The sequence below is a fragment of the Lupinus angustifolius genome, chromosome LG08 (assembly GCF_001865875.1).
Source record: "Lupinus angustifolius cultivar Tanjil chromosome LG08, LupAngTanjil_v1.0, whole genome shotgun sequence".
NCBI lineage: Eukaryota > Viridiplantae > Streptophyta > Magnoliopsida > Fabales > Fabaceae > Lupinus > Lupinus angustifolius.
This window is the reverse complement of record NC_032016.1, coordinates 5749259-5777032: the sequence shown is the minus strand read 5'-3', so window position 1 is coordinate 5777032 and position 27774 is coordinate 5749259. Positions and strand designations below refer to the sequence as shown.

The 27774-nt window shown below is 33.2% G+C and overlaps 5 protein-coding genes across 13 annotated transcripts; 3 read left to right on the top strand and 2 right to left on the bottom strand.

Moving 5' to 3' along the window:
* Positions 648–27133, bottom strand: LOC109354330 (aspartic proteinase-like). Of its 5 annotated transcripts, XM_019596749.1 has the most exons (15): positions 27122–27133; positions 10760–10766; positions 3870–4239; positions 3724–3784; positions 3492–3586; positions 3278–3390; positions 3002–3170; positions 2873–2912; positions 2675–2739; positions 2482–2595; positions 2296–2363; positions 1780–1933; positions 1429–1548; positions 1083–1171; positions 648–922 (listed from the first exon to the last, which is right to left on the bottom strand). In XM_019596749.1, exons 3-15 carry the CDS (start codon positions 4224–4226, stop codon positions 838–840), a joined length of 1530 nt encoding a protein of 509 aa, XP_019452294.1. In that variant the 5' UTR covers positions 4227–4239; positions 10760–10766; positions 27122–27133; the 3' UTR covers positions 648–837. The 5 variants fall into 5 exon arrangements, with proteins under 5 accessions (XP_019452294.1, XP_019452291.1, XP_019452292.1 ...); XM_019596746.1 differs by lacking the exons at positions 10760–10766; positions 27122–27133 and adding an exon at positions 4988–5075; XM_019596747.1 differs by lacking the exons at positions 10760–10766; positions 27122–27133 and adding an exon at positions 4993–5075.
* On the top strand, positions 5719–7454 carry LOC109354336. 2 transcript variants are annotated; one of them, XM_019596764.1, is made up of 3 exons: positions 5719–5784; positions 6168–6328; positions 7112–7454. In XM_019596764.1, the coding sequence occupies exons 2-3, from the start codon at positions 6181–6183 to the stop codon at positions 7252–7254; spliced, it is 291 nt and encodes a 96-aa protein (XP_019452309.1). In that variant the 5' UTR covers positions 5719–5784; positions 6168–6180; the 3' UTR covers positions 7255–7454. The 2 variants fall into 2 exon arrangements, with proteins under 2 accessions (XP_019452309.1, XP_019452308.1); XM_019596763.1 differs by having other exon boundaries at positions 5746–5828.
* On the top strand, positions 8818–12518 carry LOC109354328. Its single transcript, XM_019596744.1, has 4 exons — positions 8818–9004; positions 9635–9984; positions 10068–12038; positions 12244–12518. The coding sequence occupies exons 2-3, from the start codon at positions 9638–9640 to the stop codon at positions 12031–12033; spliced, it is 2313 nt and encodes a 770-aa protein (XP_019452289.1). The 5' UTR covers positions 8818–9004; positions 9635–9637; the 3' UTR covers positions 12034–12038; positions 12244–12518.
* LOC109354333 (myosin heavy chain, cardiac muscle isoform-like) lies at positions 18849–23686 on the top strand. 4 transcript variants are annotated; one of them, XM_019596758.1, is made up of 7 exons: positions 18849–19033; positions 19907–20048; positions 20079–20241; positions 20456–20563; positions 22087–22548; positions 22651–22752; positions 23253–23686. In XM_019596758.1, exons 2-7 carry the CDS (start codon positions 20032–20034, stop codon positions 23418–23420), a joined length of 1020 nt encoding a protein of 339 aa, XP_019452303.1. In that variant the 5' UTR covers positions 18849–19033; positions 19907–20031; the 3' UTR covers positions 23421–23686. The 4 variants fall into 4 exon arrangements, with proteins under 4 accessions (XP_019452303.1, XP_019452302.1, XP_019452300.1 ...); XM_019596757.1 differs by having other exon boundaries at positions 19974–20241; XM_019596755.1 differs by having other exon boundaries at positions 19907–20241.
* On the bottom strand, positions 24851–27774 carry LOC109354329 (proteoglycan 4-like). The gene is made up of 4 exons (XM_019596745.1): positions 27449–27774; positions 25777–27210; positions 25280–25493; positions 24851–25180 (listed from the first exon to the last, which is right to left on the bottom strand). Exons 1-4 carry the CDS (start codon positions 27510–27512, stop codon positions 24997–24999), a joined length of 1896 nt encoding a protein of 631 aa, XP_019452290.1. The 5' UTR covers positions 27513–27774; the 3' UTR covers positions 24851–24996.

The window sequence follows — 27774 nt, the reverse complement described above, 5'->3', positions numbered from 1 at the left end:
AATGGAGATAAGGGTAAAACCTACACCACCTGAAGAAGATGTTGAACAGAAAGGAGCCTCTGTCAATTGTGAGTGATAAGCAAGGCAGATTCATCTTAGAATTTATTGGGAAGTAAGTCTCACACCGCCTATCTCATTGTCTTGAGAATGATTTGGAAATGGTTTAAATATTTGTTGGACTCATCTCATTGTCAAATGGTTTTAAGATAGAACTTTAACATTGTATCACAACCGAGCCCAATTTCTTTTCAGTTGTCATAGACGAAAAAATATCTTTTAATCATGGGTCAAGGGTAACTATTTGCCTAGTCCTGTAGGCTCTATCGAGGAGACATGTTAGGGAAGTAAATTTATACTAATCAAAATCATGTGTAATGTAATGATAACATTTGAAGCTTAAATTTTGAGCTACATGTTTACTCGTTATCTTGTTTTTTCTCTCATTTGTTATCCAACAATTATCAAGTTTGTTGTGCAACTTGGCTGTACAAAGTAACATCTTTCTTATAACATGATTAAGAGGGGTAAAAGTCTGTCTAACAAAAATCAGATCCTATACTCAGGAAACAGTTTAAAAACTATGTTGCCATCCTTTTAGTATAGCACATAAAAAAATAAGAATCTATATTATGGTTCAACAAAGCATGAGATAAAAAGGTCCCTTCATTTAAAAGTATTCAATACTTCAACGGTTCAACGTGCATATTTTGTTTCAATGAGTATATTTATTAATCCACAAAATGAGCCTGCACCCTAGTAGTTATAGAATTGCTTATTTACAATGCATTAACAAGCTCATTGATAAATTCCGAGCTATATGATCTCCTAGAAGTCTCATCATGCAGCCTTAGCAAAGCCAAGTCGAAGATTCCCGTAGTCAAAGACAGTGTGATATACCCTCATGAAGATATCACCAAGAATCCTGCAGGCACATATAATGTGATAGCAGTAGTAGAAAAAAGGACAAAGCTTAGAACATGTTATATAATTCATATCATATATTATATGTGCTTATCATAGGCAAGTGCATGCGTGTAGAACAAAATTGTTGATCATTGATGAATGTTATAAGAGTAAAATACCAGATAGGACCACGAGGAGGAGGAATATCGAAAGCAATGAACCCACTAAGGCAGACTTCTGCAACGCCTTCTCCAGTTTTCAAAATATACTGAAAGTACAGAGCATTTTCAGAAGCACAATGAAAAACTCAAGAGTCGCCCTTAAAATAGAGTTGTGCTATTATAACACCATTGGTCGGTTTCGCATAATTGTAGTTCAATCTCTTTCCTGTTCATTCATGTTCCCACATCTTTTGGAAAGTAAGGAAATTTACTACCATATTCACAAATTTAAGTAGTAGAAACTTCCCGACATCAATGTTCCTTTGGCAATGTAATTTAACTGATTAAAAGTTCATAACCTAACCTGCTCTGGAGTGAGGATATAAGGTTTATCTCCAATAGTAAATGTAATGTTTGGCAATGCAGAAATGCTATCACAGCTTACTACTGACTCTCCATTTGGACTTGGCAAGCTCTCACACAGCTGCAATGATCAAAAGGAAGTGTCACAACCCCATATAATACATAAATCTAAAGGCACAACTGTGGTTTTTTTATGTAGAAATTTATGATGGTAAAGATCGGTCAAACTCAAATATGATAAAATAATAAACTCAAATAATAACTAACAAAATAAACATAAATTATAGAAAAGATTCAGATAAAATGAAACTAACTTAATCCTAAATAAGATAATGCTCTATAAGCAGCGCACCTCATTAACATATTTGAATACTATTTCCTTGGTGGACTTTTGTTTAAGCTCATTCTGGATCCAAACCACAAGCATCTGACAGGAAGAGCACAAAACACTATCTTTAGCTGATAACTCTCTTCGTTCCTTTTCAGTCACCATCTCAATCCCAACGCTGCACGGTATTAGGATTCAAATTAAAATTAGGAGTCTGTTTCAGAAAAAAACCTGACAGCGTTGTAAGCTACAATAGAATCTAATGTATCCCTACGATAGAGATGAAAGTAGTAAACTAGGAATTGTAACCAACGAAGGGTATCAAGGCCTAATTGGTCGGTAATGGAGGTTCCTTGACATTTCTTTTTCTGCATAAAACTCAAGCTTCAAATTGATTTTTGAGCTCATTATCAGAGTTATCAAGCATCCATCCAATATCTTCAAATTATTAATTAATTGAAAAGAAATGAATCAAGTATGATTAAAAAGGCATACAAACATCCATATACAAAAAATGCTCATCGAACAAACAGAACGTACCTCTTATTAGATTGATCGTTCTTGAAAAAACATAAACCAACTTGTGAACACACGTCACCAGGATGTACCTGCACATTAAGATCAAACTCGTTTAGGTCCAAGTGGAGAAAATGCATATGTGAAAAGATCAGGGACTGCGAGTTTAGGTCAAAACAAAAACTTCAAAGAGTGGGCAAGGGAACTTACCCCTGATACCAAGAGATCCCATAATAACTCTCCAAATTCAGAAACAACTTGCTTACATTCTACACTTAGAACTCCTTCAGCTCCAATAGCATGGTTGATTTGAGTTACAACAGTCTGAAATTAATTACCAGTGAAGAAAAGGCATAAATGAAAAGTCGTGAGCATGAAATTTCAAGAAGACAGAAGCACGTACAGTTGGACCAGCAAGCAAAGATGTTCCCGAATCCACAATCGCAGCACATCCACCCTCACAAACACCTAAAAGTAATATTGATATATTCCACAATTAGATACACTTTATAACCAGAGGTTATGTTAACGTAGAAAAATAGGCGTGAAGACACTTTGTAGGTGGATCAGGTTTCTTATGGTTGAGCAACGGTAAACTCACCTGTTGAGATGCCTCCAATGGAAAAATCACCCATTTCAATCTGGAAAAGAAATTTTTCATGTTAACTTTTTCCAGACTAATATGTAGTTAAAAAGATTTCCTGATAGAACTAAACTTTGTTTTGCTAACCTGCCAGTAGCCTTTTTTCGTAACTGGAACATAAGAATGGTTTCCTTTGAAGTGTTTTGGATCAACACCTCCAAAAACTAATTCACCACCGTCCTTCGCGTTTGGATCCCCATTGAGCCAGAAAGAGAAGACCTGCTCCTTTACAAGATGTTGCTGCACCATATTGTACCTGTGATCTATGATGTGTCAGTAAATTGAAGGACAAAAAGGATTCACTGTACCTCCATCATTGAAATCAGAGCCAAGTGAAACATCAAATGACAGGCTTAAACATACCACACTGGCACGGCATTTTCCACCGAGATCTCTTGAAACCCAAGCCCAAACAATCCATCAAATTTTGCTAGCACAAAAGAAAGACTTCCTTCTCGGGTAGCCTCAATGAAATCCTACAGTGTAAAGGATATCATTACAGTGAAATCTGAAAGTATTGCTGCAAAACTGCACAGTCTATCACGACGAATAAGATCATGAATAAAGAAGCACTCACTTGATTCTTGACAACAACATTACCAACTTTAACATTATCCTGACTGAAAAAACCAGATATTGCTCCTGATCCATAACTTATTTTACATGAAGTTCCTGATTGACAAATAGAAAAGAAAATTAAACCCTATATTTAATAGCATATACACAGCCTACAGAATCATGCAACATGCTGCTTAGCATCTGCGACTAGCCGACTACAATGAACTTGAATAATGAATAGACAGTGTTACCATTTTTGGTATATGTTTTGGATTTCTTTGCCTTGTACCAGTGATGGATATAGCAAGCAAGCTGCAAGGGGCCATTAGATAATAAGAGAAGCTGACATGTAACAAAGTTAAGAATAGTGAAGGCACAGGAGTTAGTTGAAACTCACAGAAAAATAACACTTTGACGATGGAACCCAGAGGTTGGAACTACCAGTATCAAATATGACATTAAAGGTTTGCGGGGGTGTTCCAATTCCAATCTCTCCATAATATTGTGCATCCAAAAAGTTCTTCAAAGGTACTATACCATCATCTTGTGGCTCACCAATATACCGATCATATGCACCGATCATTGGTCTTCCTAATCTTAGCTCTTCTCGTGCTAATCTAGCAGCTCTAATACTTTGAAGATCTAGAGACCTCTTCTTCAAACCAATTCTCATAAGTCCATATGAGAAAGAAGGGAGAAGGGAGCATGTTAAAGCCCACAAACAGAAACCCATCCACAAATGCTTGTTCCCCATAGTCAGGGAAACTCTGTAAAATGAATAGATAAGAAACTAAGTTCTTGCAGTCTATTTTCCGCATTAACGGAATTACAAATAACTTAACATTTAATCAAACAAACAAAAAGATGATGTTATAGAAATGTTCTCTGCACATGTTCAATCAATAGGCAGTAATTACTTCTGGGATAACATCTTTTCAAGGAGTTCACCAAACAGTAAAATTATTTTCTACTATTAACTCTTGATTTGTCTCCTGAGATAGAAAATTGGTCTCTTTCTAACAATAAGCTTACTATACAAACATAAAAAAAATCCAGAAATGTTCTTACTAAGGTTATTTGTAGAATCTTCACTGGGAAGCACTGAAAGCTACTTTGTCTTGTCCATCTTTATTCTTTTTTATTTTCAGTAGAATTATTTCTTTCTCCCATAAATATGAAGAGAATGGAAAACAATCAAAAAAGAGAATTATCTTTTTTTCTGCCAACATGACTTTTCAATACCATACAGTTACAGATCCTTGATATCCATATGCAGAATATTCAAAATAGAGAAAATATATTAACTGAACATGATTGGCATAAAATAAAATATAGAAAATACAGAAAATCAAAACTGAACCAAAGCAAGAATATGACAGGTTAAGCCTAGTGAAAATTAGAAGAAACAAGGGAAATCAACTGGGTTTGATTCACTATGATGATTATATGATGAAAGTCTTCATTATATTTTTCTTAACATATATGAATAGAGATTAAAAAGTAGAAAAATGTAACCTTACTTAGCTTAAAGCTACTACAGATGCTGGTGCAGCTAGTAGGCTAGTAGAAAGTAGAGAGCTCAGTTGCTTGTAAGAACTAAGAGCACTTACCCATTAAAGTAGGAAGTGCCAAAAGTCAAGCTATTGGTTCATCAAATTTAATTTTGGTTTCTCTCCAACCATAATTTCAATGGAATTTAATATTTGTGGGTCAATTTAAAGTACCAAATCATTTACAACAATGTAATAATTTACTACAAGAACATGTACAATGTGACAATGTAAATGTCATAGTTACTATATTATTTATTATTCAATTTTTAATTATTATTTATTTTTAAATCTTTATATAATATAAATGAATGATAGATAATATGTTGATAATAATAAATAAATTTTTACAATGTGAGTACATAAATATAACAATCATAATTTAGTCTATACATATTAAATTTATTTAAATTAGATTAAACATCAAAACAATAATTATCAAAATAACGTTGGTCCAGTAATATAAAGTTTCATTATATCTTTAACTAAACCAAAAAGTTAATGTTTGATTTAAGTAAACAATATTTATCTAGAGAACACATTGGAAATGATTTTGAGGGATATCAGTAGTATTAAATATTTTTTATTCACGAGTTACTCTTATGACGTGAATCACGACGCATTTCTTATTGGGCCCATCAATGATAGGTTTGTTATAGGCCCAGCCCGTAAAAAAAAGAAGTTTCAGCAACATAGCCATACAACATAACATAGTTCATCCTGTTATATGTTTCTCCAGCTAGCGACATTAACAGCATCGTGGTATATTTTGTTCCTCACTTGATTCGACCCTACGGACCAACCAGGTATGAATTTGATGTTATATACTTACTATATATAATTCTTTATTTTTCCTTTAGTATCCCTTTTGCATCAACCATTTATAGTTTTAAAATTGCCATTTCTTACTGTGCCTTCCAATTGTTCGATGAAATGTCCCATTTACAATCATGCTCTTTTCGATTCCTTGCTTGCATTATAATGACTACAGTATTGATTCAAAGTGAATGTGTGACGTGCTTATTGTTATACTGACAATAATTTGACTCAGAAAGATACAAGTAGAGTCATTCAAGTCTAACAATCTTCATTTTTCTAACTGATAACTACCTTTGATTTTGACAAAAACTATGAATCTGTGTCAGGTAAACTAATACAATGTCGCTGAGGCGTTATCTAGGCTATTCCGATGGCGATCTTATGAGGTCTGATTGCAAGCCTTGTTCAAGGCTTATGCGACACACAGCTGGGATCTATACTGTTGGTGGAGCATTAGGATTTTGGATCCTTTGCAGGCTGCACTATGGTTTGTTCTATATTTTACACATGCTTTTTTCCTGTTCTATTTGCATGTATGCAAACTGCAATTTTTTTAAGTTCAGTTATATTTTATGTTTTAGGAGTTTTATCCTCTATTCTATGGTATGCATATCCTATATACCTATTGATGCTATACATGTTTTATGTTATCAATTTCTTGTTTGCATAAGATCACAACTTAACTTTTCAACCTTGGTTATTGTTTTGGCCGCTTATTCAAACCTAACATAGTCACTAAATTACTGATACATGGCCCGGCTGTGGATGATGGTTAAAGTAAATTCGGCATTTACGGATATGAAGCTTGCCTTTGTACTTAGTGAATTAACTGCAACTTAATTGAATGAGTAACTGTTGCTCATCTCTTCCTCCTAAACACTAGGTGATAGACCCCTGGAGATTAGAAGCTTCTTCAACTATTCACTCTTTCCTATTTTTTGTTTTATGAAGGATAGAGGATAGTAACAGAATTAAAGGGTAGGGAGAAAATTTTACTATCATTTCTTCTTTAGAACATAATTATGTGTTTGTCATGGGATGGGGCTTCACCCCAAAAACAGTTCAGGTTTTAAATTGCATTTAGCTGTTCCCCTATTTTGTCCCTTCTAACCTTGTCTTTGCTACATGCCAAAAATGCTGTAAGATTGTAATTTCTCCTTTTGCATGAACACTTGTAATGAGCTCATATTTACATTTTTACTTTCTTTATAATAATAAAAACTCATATTGACGCATAATTCATCAAAGGCTTTCCTTGCTGGTTATTCAGGTCCTCGAGTTACGATTCCTAGGAGTCTTCGTTGGGCAGCTTGTGGAGCTGTAACTACAAGCTCAAGTACTGCTTTGCTGGTTCGTTTATTTAGTCCTGAATGTGAGCCACAGAACATAGCTGCTTATGACAAGAAAAAGTAGCACTCATATTGCTACCCTTTTCCTGTTTATCTCCCTCACATGAAATGAGGAATGTGATTAATTATGAGATAGCAATAGTAACTTTTTTCTCCCGGGGACATAGCCCAGGGAGATTGAATCATATCACTCTAATATTGCCAAGGAATGTGCTCAAAACTACTTATTCAGCTAGCAGATATTTTGCATCTGTAATTTTTATGGTATGCATCCCAGCAAATTAGGCTATTTACTAATTATCCTCAAGCTATTGCAAACAGGCATCCTGATCTAAATTTTTGAACAATTGTATGATTAGAGATGCTCTTGCAACTAAAATATCTCAATATTTGTTTATTAATAAGCTTCATTTGTGTAATGTTCTTTCTTTTTACTCTATGCAACCCCCAAGCTATTCTCCATTTTAATTATGCAATTCTTAAATGCGCATCAAATAAGAAATATAAGTTATCCTATATTTTTTATACTTTATTAAGTTTACATTTATTTTAAATTTGAGGGTCATATAAAAACATGGAACATTAATTGACTATGTAATGGTATACACTTTAATCTCCCAAGTAGGATGGAAGTATGTGAGTTTGCCTATGTAATGGTATACACTTTAATCTCCCAAGTATGATATGTAGTAGTCTAAGCCTAACGTATTTAATTATTTAAATTAAATTAAGGTCGGAAGTACATATGATGTCCCACTTTATGTATTATTTCATGTACTATCAGCTTTGATTGATTGAAAAAATTATTCCAGTTAAAATATAATTATTAAATATTATTCTGACCAATCATATTTCCTGCCACATGGAGTGACACAAAAGAGTGAGAGAGATGTGTAGATGTGTATATTTAAAGGTGCATTATGTTATAACATATTTAAATGGATTGAGATGCCATCTTTAAATTGGTCAACACTTTGCTTTTAGATATTCATATATAACAATAACAATTAATATATTTTATATTCAAATATATTTTATATTTTATATTCAAATTTAACCTGTAATAATTTTAATCAATAATCACATGGATCAACTAACGTTTAAACTTAATCAAATGTTTCAAGTTAGAATATATGATGTGCCCAAAAAAGTTAGGATATATGAGAATTCCATTGTGTTTGGGGTACACATCTGTTGTCCCACAAGTTGTGTCATTGCATGTGCCATCAACTGTGATTGGTCTAAAAAATTATTAACTATTAATTTTTTAACTTAAATAGATTTTTTCAACCAATAACAAATTAGTGGCACAACTTGTGGGACAGCAGATGTGTTCCATTGTGTTTGGTAGGAAGAATTCAGTGTCCATAATGCTCCTGGTTCAAATATGATTGCTTGTGTTTGATGGGGATGCATGGAAATTAAATAGAAGAAAAGGAAAGGGATGGAAAAATAGGTGTGCCTTGAGGCTTGAATCTTGATGCATTGACTTGTTTCCTAATGAATTATGCTCTTGTACATTCAATGCAAGCGTGTAATGGGTTGGAGCTAATAAGCCCAATTATCAAGCCTGATACAGTTTCTTCTGACTTGGATTTTCATTTCAATAAACAGTAATAAACAAATAGAATAATAAAAATTGCAAACAAACCCAATCCAATTTTGGTTTTGGTTCCCTATCCCTATTCTGACTCTGATTTTGCACCAAAAAACAAATGTCACCGGACGTTCTCCGCCGATGATTTTCGGAACCTAACAACCGCGTTTTCGTAATTTACTACCTCTCTTCCTTTCTCTCATAATCAATCAACCAGGTAAATATCTTCACTATTTTTTTATATTGTATCTACTCTTATTTCTTAGGTTTAAGCTCTTTTCTAAACCAAAGAAAACTACTTTCTCTCCTATTTGGTCCCTAAATTTCATTTTTTTATTGTATGCTACTTTTTTTGTACATGGTCATGGTAAACTTTATTTTATGATTTTGCCCCAGTTTTATGACTTTTTGTTTATATGTTTTACCAAATAAACCTGCTTAATGAAAAGAATCGATTTTTATTGAAAAACCCCTGTGGGGATTATATGTATCAAGTGTTGGGTTTCTTTCTCACTTGATGTTTTTAAGCTTGTATGAATTTGTTGATAATTTACTGCCAAACATGTCATTGGGCATTGCCATAGAAAACTAAGGATGAAAATGGGTGTTTTAGCCTTTATGGTGTTTTAGTTTTTGAGGTATATAGAATGCAACATGAGGCTAAGTTGAACATTTGAATCATTCATGAAAGTTCTTAATGATTGAATTTTTCTTTATGTTCTTGTGCTTAGAGTTTGGAAATTTCTTAAGGTTTTATGCATTTCACCTATTTTTTGTTGTAATTTGTTTCCAGAACATTCTTTTCCTTTGGAATTTTAGTGATAAAGATTCTATTGTGCTGTGGCAGGCCATGGCTGCCGAGAAGGTAATTGCAATATGTCAATATGGAGGTGAGTTTAAAACTGAGAAAGATGGATGTTTATCATATAAAGGTGGTGATGCTCATGCTATCGACATTGATGATAATATGAAATTTAATGAGTTCAAGGCCGAAGTAGCGGAAATGTTTAGTTTAACTCTTGATAGCATGTGTATCAAATATTTCCTTCCTGGGAACAGTAAAACCCTCATTACAATTTCCAATGACAAGGATCTACAACGAATGGTTAAATTTCATATGAGTTCAAGTACTGTTGATATCTATGTCTTTATTGAAGAACTAGTTGCCCCTGAGGTGTCAAACAGGCCTGCGAGTAGGTAGTTTTCTTTGTTCCTATCGTAACATCTTATTGTTACTCATGGGTCTTCTTAGTTTAATTTTGGAATTCTTGTTCACATAGGTCAAGCAGAACAACCTTGTCTGAAACAGTGGCACCAGTGCATATCACTCAGAATCTTGATTTTGTGGATAATGTCATAGAGGACACCAAACAGTCAATAGTTCCAATTTATGCTCTGCCTGATGTTGACGATTCCAATCAAGTTGATACACATATGGAAATTCCTATTGAAGTTTCCCCCCTTTTACAAGTTGCTTCATCGAGTGATGATAAGCATGCTAAGGGGGCTCAGCAATGGGAGAATACTATCACTGGTGTGGGTCAAAGATTCAACAATGTGGATGAATTTCGGAAATCTTTGCGTAAATATGCCATTGCTCATAAGTTTGCCTTTAAATATAAGAAAAATGATAGTCACCGTGTAACTGTTAAATGCAAAGCAGAAGGCTGCCCTTGGAGAATCCATGCATCAAGGTTGTCAACTACTCAGTTGATATGCATCAAGAAAATGGATTCAACTCATACATGTGATGGGGCTTCTCGGCCGACAGGGCATCAAGCAAATAGGAATTGGGTGGCCGATATGATAAAGGAGAAATTGAAAGTTTTTCCGAATTACAAGCCCAAGGACATTGTCAATGACATCCGTGAGGAATATGGAGTTGAGATTAACTATTTTCAGGCATGGCGTGGGAAAGAGATTGCCAAGGAGCAGCTTCAGGGTTCTTATAAAGAGGCATATGGTCTGCTACCTTTCTTCTGTGAAAATTTAATGGAGGCTAATCCTGGAAGTCTAGCTATGTACACTACAAAGGAAGACTCAAGCTTCCACCGTCTCTTTGTCTCATTTCATGCTTCCTTACATGGCTTCCAACAAGGTTGCCGACCATTGATTTTCCTTGATAGCATTCCATTGAAGTCAAAATACCAAGGAACATTGTTAGCAGCAACAGCTGCTGATGCAGATGATGGTGTGTTTCCTGTTGCCTTTGCCATTGTTGATACCGAAACTGATGATAATTGGCATTGGTTCTTACTTCAACTCAAGTCAGTGTTGTCAACATCTTGTCCTATAACATTTGTAGCAGACAGAGAGAATGGATTGAAGAATTCGATCACAGAGATATTTAAAGATTCGTTTCATGGATACTGCCTACGATACTTAATTGAGCAACTTTTTAGAGATTTGAATGGACAGTTTTCTCACGAGATAAAGCGACTTATGATTGAGGATCTATATGCTGCTGCTTATGCATCCAAACCAGAAGACTTTCAAAACTGTATGGACCGAATTAAAATCATTTCTATGGATGCTTACAATTGGATTATGCAAAGTGAACCCCGGAACTGGGCGAATTCATTTTTTCAGGGTGCTAGGTATAATCATATGGCATCGAACTTTGGGGAGCTTTTCTATAGTTGGGCATCAGACGCAGATGAATTGCCAATAACGCATATGGTTGATGTAATAAGGGGTAAGATTATGGAGTTGATTGTTACCAGAAGGGCAGAATCTGATCAATGGCTGACTAGGCTGACTCCATCCATGGAGGAGAAGCTTAAAAGGGAAACCCAAAAAACTCATTCACTAGAAATTCTGTCATCGGATGGTACGACAGTTGAGGTTCGTGGTGACACAACTGAGATGGTTGATCTTGATCGATGGGAATGCAGTTGCAAAGCCTGGCAGCTGACTGGTGTGCCATGCTGTCATGCCATTGTTGTCATAGCTGGCACAGGCCGGAGTGTTTATGATTATTGCTCCAGATATTTCACAACTGAGTGCTACAGATTGACTTACTCAGAGTTTGTAAATCCCATTCCAAATGTAGATGTGTCTGCTCCTAAAGATTCTCAGCTTGTGGTAGCAGTAACACCACCTCCTACGCGGCGACCACCAGGTCGACCAACAACGAAGCGATATGCTTCTCAAGACATAATCAAGCGCCAACTCCAATGTAGCCGATGCAAGGGACTAGGGCACAACAAGTCCACTTGCAAGGACAAGGAGTTACCATTGTGTTAGACACAGTAAGTGTCATCTTTTTTCGCATTTACCTTCACACCTCACCCCTATTTTATTTTTTACAAATAAGACAATTTTGATTGCTTTTCAAAATCTTCAATTTGCCATTGAGTCTTAGAAGATTATCTAATTCGCCATCCCTAATGTAGTTCAGGAGCAGTGTTTGATTGACAACTAATTAGTTTATTTCCCTTCTGATTTCATTGACAGAGTTTCATCAAAGGGTTGGTGGCACATGGATCTGTACAATACATCTAACAGCTCTTGTGAAGGACCAGAAAATAATAAGAAGGATAATAATAATAATAAATAAATAAATAGAGCTACTATTTAGTTATGAAATAATGAGAGCTTGGTAGTTTTGTAGTATTTATTATTCTTTTGGAGTCGTTTTGCTAACATAAATTCATGCTGTAAGCACCTTTAGTTATGTTTGAAATTTATACCAGTTTGATCCCCCTTGGGGGGATCTACTTTGTTTGTTATTTAGTTTAATAAGTCGGTGTCACATATGGGATTCGGCATGAAGCATGGCAGGCTTGTGGCCATGGATACATGAAAATGGAGGGGTTGCAAGTTACTGCTGAATTGCTTATTAACACTGATGGCAGGCACAATTCATAGCTATTTGGTGAACTAGATCCATGCAGTTGCAAAATTAACTAAAGCATTTACTATGGTTTAAAATCTATAAGGGGCACAGATTCAATTTTCAATTTGATCACATGTTGAATGTGTTGATCATCCTGTAACTTATAAACTAGTTAACTAGTTTATTTGACCAAAAAATAAGCTATCCAATAGTGTTTATAAATGAGCTTATTTGACAAGTTATTTGAGGATGTCAATTTTGTTAAGAATTGTCTTGAGTTTTAGACCATATCACTTTGTAATGTTACTTATAAGGTGGTTACTGGAACTCTGGATAATAGATTCTGTCATTGATCCCCTCACCTTCCTCCCTCATCTTTCCTCTGCCCTCCATGCTCCACTCTTGAGTTTAAATTCATCAACCCCAGTAATGCCCACCATGTGCTTGATCAAAAGCATGCCATTGTGTTCCTCTGTGCCGTGAAGATCGCTTCGGCTTCGGTAACCAGGGCTCTGGCTGCTGCCAGAGTGAAAGCTGATAGGAGTGTTCGCGAGTCTGCCGCGGCCAGGAAGAGGGCCAGGGAGGCACTGGTGCGTGTCGATACGTTGCAGCGTCTCCGGGGTTCTATTGAGGTTTCTAGGTCAAGGAATTTGGGGAGTAATAATCAGAAGGTTCAGGTGAATCATAGTATTGTCTGTAAAAAAGAGAACTTGAATGGGCAAAATAATAAGATTGGGGTTTCGTTGGTGGTGTCTCTGGCGCCATTGTCCCAATGTGGATCCTCTGTGACTGTAAACAATAATGGGGGTTCTCATTTTGTTGTTAGAGGTAATGGTAATGGGAATGCTATTGTTAAAGATAACAACCATGGTAATGGTGAAGATTTGAAGTGTGTAAAGGGTGTTAATGGTAGGATAGTTGATGTTAGTTAGTGGCTGTGGAAAAATTTCAGATTTTTCGAGAGTAGGAGAGTTTTGTATCTCTTTAATTTGTTGTTTTCATGGATGGTACTAGTTTTTACTTAATTGCTGAATCATGTGGTTTAACTGCAGATATACAAAGCCAATAACTGTTTGTAGAGTTAGTGCTGGGGAAATTTGAGTAAGAACACATTTGACTTGTTTTTCTGGGTGCTCCTCAGAAAACAGTTTTCGGGTATATCTAATACATTGATTTCATGTATCCATTCAATCCCATTGTAAAGGCTCTGTACTGATGGGATTCTGATTATCAAATTCTATTGTATTTTAAGTTACCCAGCTGTAATTATTGCTACTTCTCTGTTGATGAGTTATAAGATGTTACTATATTCTTTGTCCACTTTCTTCAATATAGCATTGGTTATTTTGGAACATGGTAACTGTAATAAAGTAATTTTGCAATCGGCTTTTTATTAGTTGGTGTTAGCCTGTTAGGAATGCTTTTTCATTGGAAAGATTTTAGGCTTGTGCCTTAGCTGATCTAATATTTGAATAACCATGTGTTTCATGTTTGAAAACTTATTAATTTGGTGGATCTTCTGTATTCTGCACAGGAAATATAAACTTACTTTGCGTTGTGTAATGTGAGGTTTATGCTTGTGCTTATCCAGCAGTCTATCTATTGGGTTTATTAGTTATTACTTGTAGTTGGTCATATCCTAAATAGTGTAATATCTACTTACTATTAGTATAAAAATTTATACATATCATCCATAATTTATTTGTAATGCTTTTTTGAAGAGTCAGATATTATAGCATAAATGATGAAGATATAGTAACAGTGTATCAAACTCATATATTGTCAACCAAGGGGCGTTGGTTCAAGTGGTACATGCTTGATTCCCCTTAAGCAAGAACCCGGGTTCGAGTCTTGTGGATGGAAAAAATGCTCGTTGGGAGAGTTAGCCCCACTTACCTGTCTGTGGATGTGCCCGACTCGGATAGGATTGCCTCCAGTGCGAGGATACCTGTGGGAAACCAAAAAAATATATATTTTTCTTCTCTGTACTAAATCAACTGTTGAAAACTAGATCCTCCACTCTCTGTCTATGATGTTAACCATGGAAACACTCTTGTCTAAGACAATAAAAATTAGGATATATGTTGCAGATATGAGTTAAATTTCTTCCTAATCTTAATTATTGTTAAATCTCCGCTTACAACAAAATATAGACAAATATCAAGGCAAAAATACAACAATGCAAAAGTAAGCACTATGATAATAAGTAATTAGATTAAATATTTACTCTATAAAAGCAAATATTTACTCCTGATTTTGATTTTAATTAAAACTTTCATAAAAACGCATTTCTATACAATTATAAAAAAATCAATAATTATATTAAAACGTAATATTCAATTTGTTTAAAAAAATATTATATATTGTCAATAAATGAATTGTATTACATTTAAAAAAAAAGTTAGTAAATAAGTAATAACTAATACATTACACCAGTTAAAAACTTCACATTACAAAATTTTCTAAATCTTGCCTTGTGAAAAATACTTGTTGGGTATCTTCCTTCATTTGTGTAAAAAGTTAACAATATAAGTGATTGTATTTGCAAAATACAATTTTCAACTAAATTAAAAAATTCTATAAAATATAAATTGTGCTTAGGAGCAAGATTTGTTATATTTTTTAAATATAAAAAAATTAAAAACTAAATGAACAAGTAAATCATCTCTTCCAGCTGTAATTTCTTAGAAAGTGAATTAGTTAGGTAAAATTTGAAAAAGTTGCCCCATAAATAAATAGTCAATCTATACTAATTGCATAAATTCCACTTTAAATAACTTAGTGAAATTCTTTAAGAATTAATTTTTTTTTCATTTTTTGGCACATGGTGACAAGCATGAAAGTGAAAATGGAGATGTTATACCGTACTGGCACATCTATCCAATTATACTAGTTGGAAGGTTCCCCAACTACAATATAATAATTATTCTATACGTATATAAAAAACTATTCACAAAATGGAAAATATTGGTCGATCCATATCCTACATTATTGGTCAAAAATTATTCTTTGTTAAATTAGTAAATAATTGGTTTTACTATTATATCAATACTCTAACTCATCTACTAACCAATACAATATAATATAGTGAATTGCATAGTATAATCATAGTCTATTGGAATGTAATTAATACGAAGATATAATATCATATCAACTTATTTATTAATTGAAAATTTTATATACATTAAAATATAATTTTTTTTAAGAAGTCATAAGAATTTAAGAAAAACATATCATACATATTTTTATGGGGGAAATGGAGATATTTTTTTGGTGAGAAAAAGGGAAATATTTTAAAATTTAAATGAAGGTGCTCACACATTATGATTTATGACTCATTGGCCATTAAAGTTATCTCTTAGAAAGAATATCATATATTACTGGAGTTTCTCAATATAATAAAATAATTAGTGATTTCTTGTTGATTTTTAGATTTATAGCAAATCAAAGCCAGCTTCAGCATTAAAAAAATACACATTTTACTCTTCTTAGATTTTGGATATCTAAACAGAACTTTTTCTAACTGCATTTTACTATATTTTTACACACATATCTAAAATCTTGTCTAGAATTATATCCTTAACTAAACTAAGTTTAGTTGACTTGAATCAACACACATCAGTAAAATGAAAAATATTTAAAAAAATAAACTTTGCAATGAAAAAATAATCCCTGGCTAAGAAAATAAACCTACAATATCCTTAAAAAGGAAAAGAAAATATTCTTGGGATGATAACATCAAATTCAAATTTCAAAATCCTACTTGATACTTTGATGCTTCCAAGTACAGTTAAACTTCCCGTAGATATCCACGTGTTAGAAAACTATACGTCAAGGTCAAAAAATTTATTTGCCGCGCTCACTATTTTGGGGTCAAAAGTCAAAACCCAATGAATCCTACATCGCATGTAGCTTTGGTATATGTCATGTCGGCGAGCCCGAGGTTAGGACATTCCGAACCTATGTTTTCGGTGTTATTTAAAATTGTCTACCTCTTTTTATAAGTCACAAATTATTTTTTAAATAAAGAAGTTGTTCTATAATATTTGAACACAACTTAAATCTAATATATGGACAATGTTTATATTTTATATTTACCAGTGTGTATAGTATCTGTTGACGAATATTGTGTGTTACTACATATTCAATTTTTATATATTTCATTTTTTTGAATTAAAATGTATTTGTTGTGTTCGGTGTACTTTATATTATATTTCTGTGTGTTTATGATAATGTTTAATTTAAAGTGAGATATGTGGTTAATTGATGTATTGATGATAGTTGCTTAGGATTATATAGTTTTTTTATAAAAATTAAATAATGTTAAGGACAATATAGGAAATAAAAATTACCCCATGAAAGAAGTTATTTCAAGTTTTGGCTTTATATATTGTATAAATAAAATTTATTTACTCAGTTAATATTATACTCATAATTTATAAGTATTAATTTTTTAATGTACCTATATAAAAAATATATTAAGAATTGACATATTTGACTACTAGGGTGTTGACATGCACTCTTGTGCCTGTCAACCCACTTTCCTATCATTTGTAATGTATAGTTTGTATCTTATAAATTCAAATATAATTTTTTGCGCTAAATTTGCGGTAGAACTTATTTAATTAGTCTAATATTCAATTTTTTAAATACACTTTTAAAATAAGAAGATAATAAGGATAAAATAAGAAAATAATATTATATGATTTTTTGGTAGAAATAAAAAGATATTGAGGGCAAAATAGGAAAACACAAATTACACAATGATGACTGGTTATTTTGTGTTTTCTCTTTATTAATAGTATAGATAGTTTTTTGTATTACAATAAATATATATATATATATATATATATATATATTTTTTGATAATATAAGAATTTTTTATATTGTAGTATTTATGATTCATATTTAATTATCATTAATTTTAAAATACAAATAAATGATGAACAATATCATGACTATGTATATTTATTTACACTAATAATACATAGATTATACAGTGAAATATTTATATTTTTCTATCAAATAAACTAAGTTAGTGAAATGATAATTAAAGTAGAGAGAAATGAATAAAGTTAGTAAACTTTTAAAAGAAGATAGTTTGGGGTTCAAGATAAAAAGTTTGAAATAATTACTGTGTATTAAAAAATATATGATCTACTACTTTAAGAACAAATAGATTTAATTTTTTACAAACACTTACTTAAAGTAAACTTTGTCCTAAGGCTAATTTTAAAATGTTTTCTTATTTTTCCATATACTTCACAATAATGACTACTTTTATTTAATTTTCTTAATTAATAGATATTAGTCAAAATGACTTGTAAACAGAAATAATGGAAACGTTTGCACTTTTTTTATATTTGTTTTACGTGTGTAGTATCATATATGATTGATTGTAATAACTTTATTTTAATAGATATATAATATATCATTCCAAAAGCTTTTTGTAATAATACATATTCTATCATTTATTTTTTTATTTTTATTTTTAATATTAAAATAGTGAAAACCTTTATTCAGATTATGAGTCAACCTATATTATTTTCTATTCCTATAAGATATAGTTGTCAGAGGAAATGCCATTCCAAAAGTGAAGGATTCATTATCATTAGGATAAGAAATAAGAAAATACAATTGATTAAAAAATGCACTCATATTACTTACTAATATACTAAAATATGAAATTCTATTTTAATAAATAAAAACACTTATTTATCAAAATATAATTAATTATAGTAAAATTAATATTAATGTACATACTCATTCAACCCTGTTTATAAGTACATTGCAAATCAATTCTAAAAATTAGTAAAAATTAATTATTACATGTTTTAAAATCTTGAAAAACAATTGTTATAGAAAAATAATTAACAAATTAGTATTCTGCAAAGACCTACCGAACCTTTTTACACACAAAAAGTAGAAAATAATAACCTCAGTCAAAGCCAAAATCCGAACCTAACAACTCAGGAGTGTAAGACATGTCGCGTTGAACTCAATCACTCACACATGAGACAAGAAAAACAAATTAAATAAAGAGAAAAAAATATGTATAAGTTACATACATAATAGTTTTTTATATTATTATAATTGTCTATGTATAATCTACTATTCATTTTAATTATTATTGAATATAATAATTATGTATAAATATTTAAACGCACCATATATTACCCTCAGAGATTAAAAACAACAAAATAGCTGAAATTGCGGCATCAACATATGATTCTCATTTCTCATTACACTTGTCATTTCATTTCATTCTATTCTTCTACTACCCTTCTCTTCACATAACTTCTGATTCAACTACCGCCATCTGATTCTGTGTTACTCTACCTTCAACATCATATATATACAGAACCACAGTTTCAGTTCAATGAATATGAAGATCGAAAGAAGAGACTGGTATGTAATATGTATGCTTATGCTACCTCCATGCTTTCATGCTTTATTCTATTCCATCTGTGTTTGAAATCTCTATTTAATGTTTAATTTGATGGAGTTGTGTTTTCCAAGGAGATGGGTATCTGGGATTTTGGTTAAAGTTTGAATTTTTGGTTCAAAATAATTTGAAACTTACGAAGACAATGACCTATTAATTTAAATCACGTCTTCACTTGACCCTCTATATTAATATTTGTTGTAGTATTTATATGAGAAAAAAGATGTATGCACTGAAACGTCTAAGAGTTTTTTACACCGTTACTGTTACTGTATCTACCTTCCTTTGTTGACTCTTAAATAAAAGTAATACAGATGAATGCTGACTTCCCGACTATAAATCTTTAAGATTTTACCCTATTTTTTATTTGACAATGACAGATAGATTATAGAGCCATGATGTGTGTTCATTCTCTCTCCTCTCAATTATGGTGGAACTAGATGGCTGGTGCATTTTGTACCAGACAAAAATAGGCTAAATTTCATTGTACTGTGAATTTTTATGCAAATTGATAATATTTAGTTGAGAAAAATATGTTTGAGACATAAGTTATTATGAAACCGACTAATTTAATTTGAGTCTATCTAGTGACATCAGAGTGCAAAATTTTCAGTATCTAATTTTGAGTTCATTAAGATATTGCAAAATTTTCTGTGTGAATTCACTAGAAAAATTAGCTTGAATAGAAAATTTGTAACCTTTTTCCTGCACACAAGTTCTAGTACTTACTAAGCTATTTCTAATTTTTTTAACTAACTAATTGACTTTTTTTTCTTCCTTGAATAGAACTCTAATTATAATTATATTAAATGCACAACTGTCATGTTCACATGCAGCATTGAAGCAGAGTTTCTTTCATCACAAGGATCCTGAGCTGCTGAAACTGATCCATATTGTTCATAGGATCTGATCCAGTGTATACAACATACTTCATATTCATTACCAATAATATCGAATTCCCATGTCAAATTCTGATAAATCATCAATCAGTTCTCTGCCTTTGACACCATCAATAGCTGCTAGAGATGTTGATCCTATGTTAAAGGATTTAAATGAAAAAAAGCAGAGCTTTAGGCGCAACGTAGTTACATTAGCCTCAGAATTGAAGGAGCTTCGAACTCGCCTTGCTACACAGGAGCAGTCTTATGTTAAAGAAACATTAACAAGACAGGTACTAAATTGGTTTTCTTATGTTTTTGGGTTGATTCTGTCTCTTTTTGTAGTAATACAACATTTTTCTTGTCTTCTCCTTTTGGACTTACTAATAAAAAATACGTTTATGCATGATATTAATCATTTCTGCTTTTTGAGTCTTTGGGGTTGTGGGGTAGGGAAAAAATCATTTTTTTTGTTCAGCAAATTTTTGTATTGATATTTTTTCACAGGAAGCAGAGTCAAAAGCCAAGAGCATGGAATTGGAAATTGGAAGATTGCAAAAGAATTTGGAAGAAAGAAACGAGCAGCTTCAGGCTTCAGCCTCTTCTGCTGAGAAGGTTTGAATTATGTTTACTATTTTATAGTGTATTTTTAGAACTAATTTCTTGATCTTATATTGCTTTTTGATTAGAAGTGTTTTAACTTTTATTTATTTTCATTTTTAAATTATTATACAATTTGCTTATTACCTTTTTGCTGTTCAACTGAATTGGTGTGGATAATCATAATCACATATATTCAAATTCAAGTGACTCTTCTGGTGATGGAGCAGTTTAGCATTGTATTGCCTATTGTAATTTGATATATGTCAATAGCTAAATAAAGCCAAGGAGTTGTTGTTGCGGTTCTATGTAATGACAATTTGTCTGTATATGCACCAAACTTCCCAAGATGCTGCCACATAAACCAACTCAGTATCATTTTTGTTTATTCCATCAATGATATATGATAGAGTAGGCATATCTTATGATGGTAACAAATAGACTTTAATTTAGTGGGTAGGTCATGTTTTTTAAGGTAGTGGGTAGATCAAAATTATTTTCTCCTTTTGCTGATATGTGAAAGAAATAAATGAATACATTTAGCTACTTATTGTGCACTAGGATACCTTGCATGAAAGCAACAATACTAGAATAAGGAATGAATATTATATGGTTATTGAATATAGTGAAGGGTGCATAATTGCTCCAAGACTTGAGTGAACATTGGCATGATAACTTCTCTAGCCAATAAATATAGAGCTGCCCAATGTAGAAGACCCCACCTATCATGTTAACATTTTTATTGTAAATATTAAATGCTTGTGTATCATGAATTCCTGAATTAGATGAGCATCTTCTATAATAATTTAACACTGGTGTACTCCAAATTATAATGAAGTAAATCCATTTTGGGAAGATCAAGTATACATCTAACAAGTCTCCAAAAGTCGTTTCAATTGATATCTGGTAGAGTTGCGAGACATTAAGTGTGAGCACCTGGGTTCAAACACCCTAGTACGCACTCCCATCCTCCTTAAAATTTTTTTTGCCTATCATGAAATAAAAAAACATTTGACCTTTAAATAGGTTGTAATCTTGGAAGAGTGAATAGTTTGTAACTAATTGTAACAATGGGTATCATTAATGAAGGAAAATATGTCAATTAAATTTTATACAAACTGAAGCATTAAATTCTGATTATGTTTTGGGTTTTCTAATGAAAAGCATGGCGTTATGGTGCAAAGTAACTTCAACATTGTAAGCACAACCTTTGTGGTTGTACCATCTCCTATTAATTTTTTTCGCTTAATGACTCATTTTTCTGATTTAGCCGACCTTACCTAGTGGGACTAAGGTTTAGTTATTGTTATTGTTGTATCATGTATCTGATTATTTAGCTAGTTTTTTGTTGCGTAATAAGTGTACTCCTTTGGAATCCATTATATTCTGAGAGACCGCTCCCATATTGTATCACTTGATATCTCTTGCAAGTTGCAACGTTAATTCAAAAGTAAAACAAGCATTTAATCATGTCTAATTATCCCAGGCAGTAGTCGCAGTATCATTTACTCATAACAATTTATGTAATCTTGATACAGTATCTGAAGGAGTTGGATGATCTAAGAACACAACTTGTAGCAACTAGAGCAACTGCAGATGCAAGTGCTGCATCGGCTCAATCAGCACAGCTCCAATGTGTAGAACTTTTAAAAGAATTAGATGAGAAAAAAAGTTCACTGAGAGAGCACGAGGATCGCGTGAGTAGAATGGGGGAGCAACTAGATGATCTACAAAAGGATCTTCAGTCAAGGGAATCCTCACAAAAACAATTGAAAGATGAAGTCCTGAGAATTGAGCACGATATTATAGAGGCTCTTGCAAAGGCAGGAGAAAACAAGGATTGTGAACTTCGGAAAATATTAGACGAGGTTTCTCCTAGGAATTTTGACAAGATGAATAAGTTTCTGGTTGTTAAGGATGAAGAAATATTAAAACTTAAGGATGAAATTAGGATTATGTCTGCTCATTGGAAGCTTAAGACTAAGGAATTAGAGTCACAGGTAAAGCAATCTGGGTTTGCCTGTTTTATTACACACATTCATTTATTTTGTGCTTTCTTGTCATTGTCTTTATCTAGTTTGTTGAAAATGTTTTAAACACAGTTGGAGAAGCAGCGGCGTGCTGATCAAGAGCTCAAGAAGAGGGTGTTGAAGTTGGAATTCTGTTTGCAGGAAGCTCGTTCTCAGACACGAAAACTCCAGAGGGTAAGTTTAGCTCTTCCTCACATATTTTCGGAAACTTATTTAAACACCTAAAATAGGACACTTGTATAGACACGTTCGACTATTGTGAGTGTGAGTGAATATCAATGTATGATATATCTTGTATTTTAAGGTGGAATTACTCATCTGCTAATTTGAGTGAGTGTAGTCTAAGTGTCAATTTTAGTTGTACAAGTGATGGAGTTACATATTTGTTGTCATTTATACGATACTTACAGTTAATTGGGCTCTTCCATTTCTGATTTTTAGATTTGAAGCATTTGATCAATTGCTTCGACAGTTATTCGATCAGAATTTGCATTATATTATGAAAACTATGTCAACTAGATTTTTTTTTTCATCCAGTAGTGGCTACCAGGCCCTTATTCATGTGCTATTACCTTCATGATCTCAATTCTCAACTCTCTTGCTTAGGCAACTTATTGAAGTTTATGTCCTTCGTTTATCAATCTCCCGTGTTCATCGTATGTGTTTGCGAACAGATGGGAGAGCGAAGGGAGAAAGCAATTAAAGAACTGAGAGATCAATTAGCATCAAAACAACGAGGAGGATCCGTAGCTGAAGAAAAGCAGAATTTTTGGGACACCTCTGGATTCAAAATTGTGATCTCCGTCTCTATGCTTGTCTTGGTGGTATTTACAAAGCGGTAAAACCATTCCTGAATCCAAAATGGTTCTTGTATATATACTATAGAGTAGTATAATACCATCTTCAAGTTTATTCAACTAGTCTAGACTCTAGAGAAGTTGTTGTTGTTGTAGAAACCGTTTTACAATGTAGAAATACAGCCTTAGAGATAATGTAGCTTTAGCTTTAGCTTTTGCAGCATCAGGATTACAAAGATTTTTTGTTGTGTTCTATGATACTGCAATACAGTAGTTGCAGTTATACATTTAAGCTCTTTTATTAGTTTATATGATATGATAGCTCTTAAGGTTAGGAGGCAATTTAATTTACCATATTTGATTATGGCTAGAATCTGTGGTAGACCCTTTTCACTCAATACTTAAAATATCATGAAATGTTGGTTTTTTCATTTCAATGTTTACTCTGATTCGGATCTTAGAAAAGTATATCACCTGTCACATGTGTCGGTTATAAAAGTAAAGGCATATATATGGTACACTTGGCTTATGGCTGTTAGTGATTTTTCATTATTTTCTTTGACAATTGAGTATTATAATAATGTTAGAATTGGAATCCAATGCTTTCAGAGTAAGATGCAAAGAGGTGTCCAATTTTTATATGGTGTGCATATAAAAGCACCAACCTATGTTTGAAACTTGTTTGATGTTGAAATTTTCATTGCGTCACTTTTTTCCCTTTGGGTCCCTGCACCTACCGACATGTTTTGTAAAGAAAGGAATTTCTCTATCAGAAAAAGAAAGGGAATTGTATCTAAGGACATTGATTAAAAAAATAAATTGTGTCCTATCAAGTTAGTCTTGAATCATAATCCTCAATGATTTAGGTTGTTGCCTTATACATGAGAACTTGTTATTAACTAAATTTTAATTGTAATTGTACTTGTTTTTTAAGAGTGTAATATCTATACCCTATTAGTATAAAGATTTATATATGGTCAATATATATATATTTTTCTATTTTTTTAATGGGGGATGATAACTGGTATCCTATGAGCATTATCTTAAAAGCATTGACTAAAAAGCAGATAAAATGTGTCCTTTCAAATTTCTTCCTAAGCCATGGTTGTTGCCTTACCTATGAACTGTGACACATTATTTATCCTTCAAAATCTTATCAAAGCCTCATAATGGACTCTTTTAAATCATGGAATGGACTATTTTGATGAATAACATTCCCCATTTATGCAAACCACTCTCCAAAACTCCTTCATAAATTATAAAAACTACTAATTAAATCTCTCAAAATATACAACATGAAAGGAAAAAGAAAAAAAGCTCTCAAATTTTATGTACATGAGTACATGACCATAGTTGCACAGCCTAGAAACCAGAAGCAGCATTTAATACCACAGTATAAATTCCCTGACCATCACCTAAGCTTAAGTTAGCACATGGATGAACATAAATTCAAGTGCAATAAGTCTGCGTACACCTACCCTTCATAGAGTCCGAGAGATCGAAGCCACGTGCACTTGGACTCAACTCCAACTCAATTGTCTCCCTGCACCTAATGATTTCTACACTGCATCTTCTGCTTGTAATGTTACAGTACAACTTATTCATGTGGTAACTTGTTTCTCTATGGTAGCATAGTGACTCTTGCAGTGACAAATGATATCATCAGAGCCATGGAGCTAAAATAAGGTCTTAGAGGACCAACTGAATGAGAGGTTGATGCCGCGGGATTTTCAGCAGGAGGGAAACCTGACAATGCACCTGATATTGGGTTGCTTGAATTTAACACTGAAGGTGGAGTACCATAGCTGCAAAAGTTGGTGTTATAATATACAGGACTGTTATGAGTATCTTCAAGATTCATCATAGTTGACATAGAATCATTGAAAAATTTGTTATTCACTTACCCGAAAGTGCTAGTTCCTGAAGATGAGGGTGGTTTTAGTGGTGCTGTTGGGATCGATTGTGTGGGTGTTGCTGGTGGTGTAGTTGGAATTGATGATGGAGGTGTTATAGTACTTGGTGGTGGTATTGTATTTGATGGTGTATTTGTTGTTGGGGGTGATGAAATTGGCGTCGTTGTCGATGATGATGATGATGGGAGAATGCAAGAACCCGAACCTAATCAAAATTCACATGTAAACAAAAATTGGACTAAAAAAGGTAGCTTTCGAGCACAATCTTTGGAACTTATGCTCAGAAATATGCTTAAGAATGTAAAAAAGGTTCTCAGGTAAGGTATTGTTTGATTGTAAAAACATTCCCACCTTAAAAAGAATGTAAAAACATCATGTGAACCAAAGTACCAAACACTACCTAAGACCATAAAATGTTTATCAATTTTGTGTAGCATAATATAACTTGTAAGAAAAATAATTGAGTTATTAGACTATTAAGATCTTACTTGGATTGGTGTTAACTAAGGTGGCAGTCCCTCCAAAGTCACAGCTTGTTGGTGCTGGATGCTTTTGGTAGTAACTGTTGAAGGCATAAGAAGCATGATTCTGCAAAGTAACTGGACTGTAACAACTTCCACCCTGCTGTATCTGAGAACAATCTGCACCATTTCCACAAGCATAGTCCAGTGCTGATTGAAGAGAACTTTGTGTAGCTCCAATCTTTGCCACACACCAACTCTGCCCCTGAGTGGCAGGAGGAATATTTGTGTTTGCAGGAGGTGGTTGATGGTTTATGACCGGAACGCTTGCTGATGGCGGCGGATAAGATACCGCAGGGTTTGTTACTGGTTGCACTGGTGTTGCCCCTGGAACTATTGTTGGAGTTGTAGCAGGTGGATTGCTGACCGGTACAACTGGTGAATTATTGGTTGAATTTGTAGGAGTTAAGGGCACAGGTGTGGTGTTAGGAACTGTTACTGGCATTGCAGCTGGATTGTTAGGGGGAATTGTTACAGGATTTGTAGAAGGGACTGTGATGATTGCTGGTGTATCTGGTGGTATATTAACTGGTGTAGGAGCTGGTTTAGGATTTGTAGGGAAAACTGTGTTTGGTGGGTTGGTTGTGGTGTCATCTAGAGTTCTTCTCATGTGAGGAAATAATTCTAACTCTTCCCTTTTAAGCTGGTTTTGTGCAAAATCTTTTGTTGTGTGTACTTCAGCATATAATGCAACTATTCTCTTTGTGACCATAGGTCTTGGTTCTAGATATTTGGATACCCTTTCACTAAATTGAGCTATTTCTTTTGAACTTGGGATAACGTTGCTCTTGATTGTGAGAATCACAGGAACATCTTTTAAAGGAAGAATAGAAGCAGCAAGAGTGACTCTTTTGATAATAGACTGAACAAAGTGTTCCCCTATGCTTAATTCCCCATCAATGCTGTCTTCTATCAAGACAAAGGATTTTGTTTCCTTTATAAATGAAAGAATCCTAACAAGTTCTCTTTCATTTGATGCATTTAACTTCTCTAAGAATGATAGTGGAAATGCTACTGAGACTTTTACTTCCTTGCCTACATGAAACTTGTTGAGAACTGAATGGACTGATTTAAGAGCAGACAAAAGTGAAGGCTGTATCTTATTTTGTGCTAAGTACTCACCACTACCACAGCAAACAATAACACTTTTGATGTTTATTTGTGAAAGAAAGTTCATTACATGAGTTTTTAGACATGAAACTCCAAATGGTGTTGAAGCAATGAAAGTTTCAACCATGCTTTTGTTTAAGTAGAAATCAACTGACAAGTTGTTGTAGTTGGTGAAAGTGCTTAAAATCCTAGGATCTGTGACAAAAAATCTAATTTGCAATGAAGAAACCTTGCTTTGTTGGAGGAATGATATTGTTTCAGAAGATGTTGAAGAAAGTCCCACAAGAGCTCCTGAAAGAGCAAAAGAACACAATTAGAATCTTAAAAGCTCCAAAATAATTAACTAAAGACAACATTTTGAACATCATTGATAAGATGAAAAGGACTACAATAAAACCAAGTAGGTGTTGCAATTTCAGTAAGCAAAAAACTAAAAAAAATGAAACTTTGGCCTTTTGCCTAGAATATTGACTAGAACAAAGATGATTAAATTACTCAGTGATATCATATCAGTGTCTTAGATACTCACCAGAACTGAAGGTGATGAGAAAAGAGAGAAACAAGAAGCACAAAGAAGCTTCTTTAGCCATCATCAGAGAGTGTTTAGTCACTGGAATATAAATGACTAGTTTGTAATAATTTCAATGTGATTAATGTCATGCAGTGGTAGTGCTTTTAAGTTTAAAGACATATCATGTAACATGAGTAAAAGCCAAGAAGACCGGAAGTGTTGATGATAAAGGTAAAGGGTGAGGGAAAAAGGTGCCAAAAAGAAAGATGATCAAGTTTGAATGATAAGAAAAATATGTTAGATGTTACTTTGCCACTAAGGATTTGGTTGGATGGACATGTTTT

What these genes read in the sequence shown, in the direction of transcription:
- LOC109354333 (XM_019596757.1), top strand. Translation starts at nt 20,032, where the DNA reads ATGTCAAATTCTGATAAATCATCAATCAGTTCTCTGCCTTTGACACCA. An exon ending in AAGAAACATTAACAAGACAG is followed by an intron (nt 20,242 to 20,455) that starts GTACTAAATTGG and finishes ATTTTTTCACAG; the next exon opens with GAAGCAGAGTCAAAAGCCAA. An exon ending in CTAAGGAATTAGAGTCACAG is followed by an intron (nt 22,549 to 22,650) that starts GTAAAGCAATCT and finishes TTTTAAACACAG; the next exon opens with TTGGAGAAGCAGCGGCGTGC.
- LOC109354336 (XM_019596764.1), top strand. Translation starts at nt 6,181, where the DNA reads ATGTCGCTGAGGCGTTATCTAGGCTATTCCGATGGCGATCTTATGAGG. An exon ending in CCTTTGCAGGCTGCACTATG is followed by an intron (nt 6,329 to 7,111) that starts GTTTGTTCTATA and finishes CTGGTTATTCAG; the next exon opens with GTCCTCGAGTTACGATTCCT.
- LOC109354329 (XM_019596745.1), bottom strand. Translation starts at nt 27,512, where the DNA reads ATGATGGCTAAAGAAGCTTCTTTGTGCTTCTTGTTTCTCTCTTTTCTC. An exon ending in CTTAGTTAACACCAATCCAA is followed by an intron (nt 25,494 to 25,776) that starts GTAAGATCTTAA and finishes AATTTTGATTAG; the next exon opens with GTTCGGGTTCTTGCATTCTC. An exon ending in TCAGGAACTAGCACTTTCGG is followed by an intron (nt 25,181 to 25,279) that starts GTAAGTGAATAA and finishes CAACTTTTGCAG; the next exon opens with CTATGGTACTCCACCTTCAG.
- LOC109354330 (XM_019596749.1), bottom strand. Translation starts at nt 4,226, where the DNA reads ATGGGGAACAAGCATTTGTGGATGGGTTTCTGTTTGTGGGCTTTAACA. An exon ending in CGAAAAAAGGCTACTGGCAG is followed by an intron (nt 2,913 to 3,001) that starts GTTAGCAAAACA and finishes TTTCTTTTCCAG; the next exon opens with ATTGAAATGGGTGATTTTTC. An exon ending in AACGATCAATCTAATAAGAG is followed by an intron (nt 1,934 to 2,295) that starts GTACGTTCTGTT and finishes AATACCGTGCAG; the next exon opens with CGTTGGGATTGAGATGGTGA.
- LOC109354328 (XM_019596744.1), top strand. Translation starts at nt 9,638, where the DNA reads ATGGCTGCCGAGAAGGTAATTGCAATATGTCAATATGGAGGTGAGTTT. An exon ending in TCAAACAGGCCTGCGAGTAG is followed by an intron (nt 9,985 to 10,067) that starts GTAGTTTTCTTT and finishes TTGTTCACATAG; the next exon opens with GTCAAGCAGAACAACCTTGT.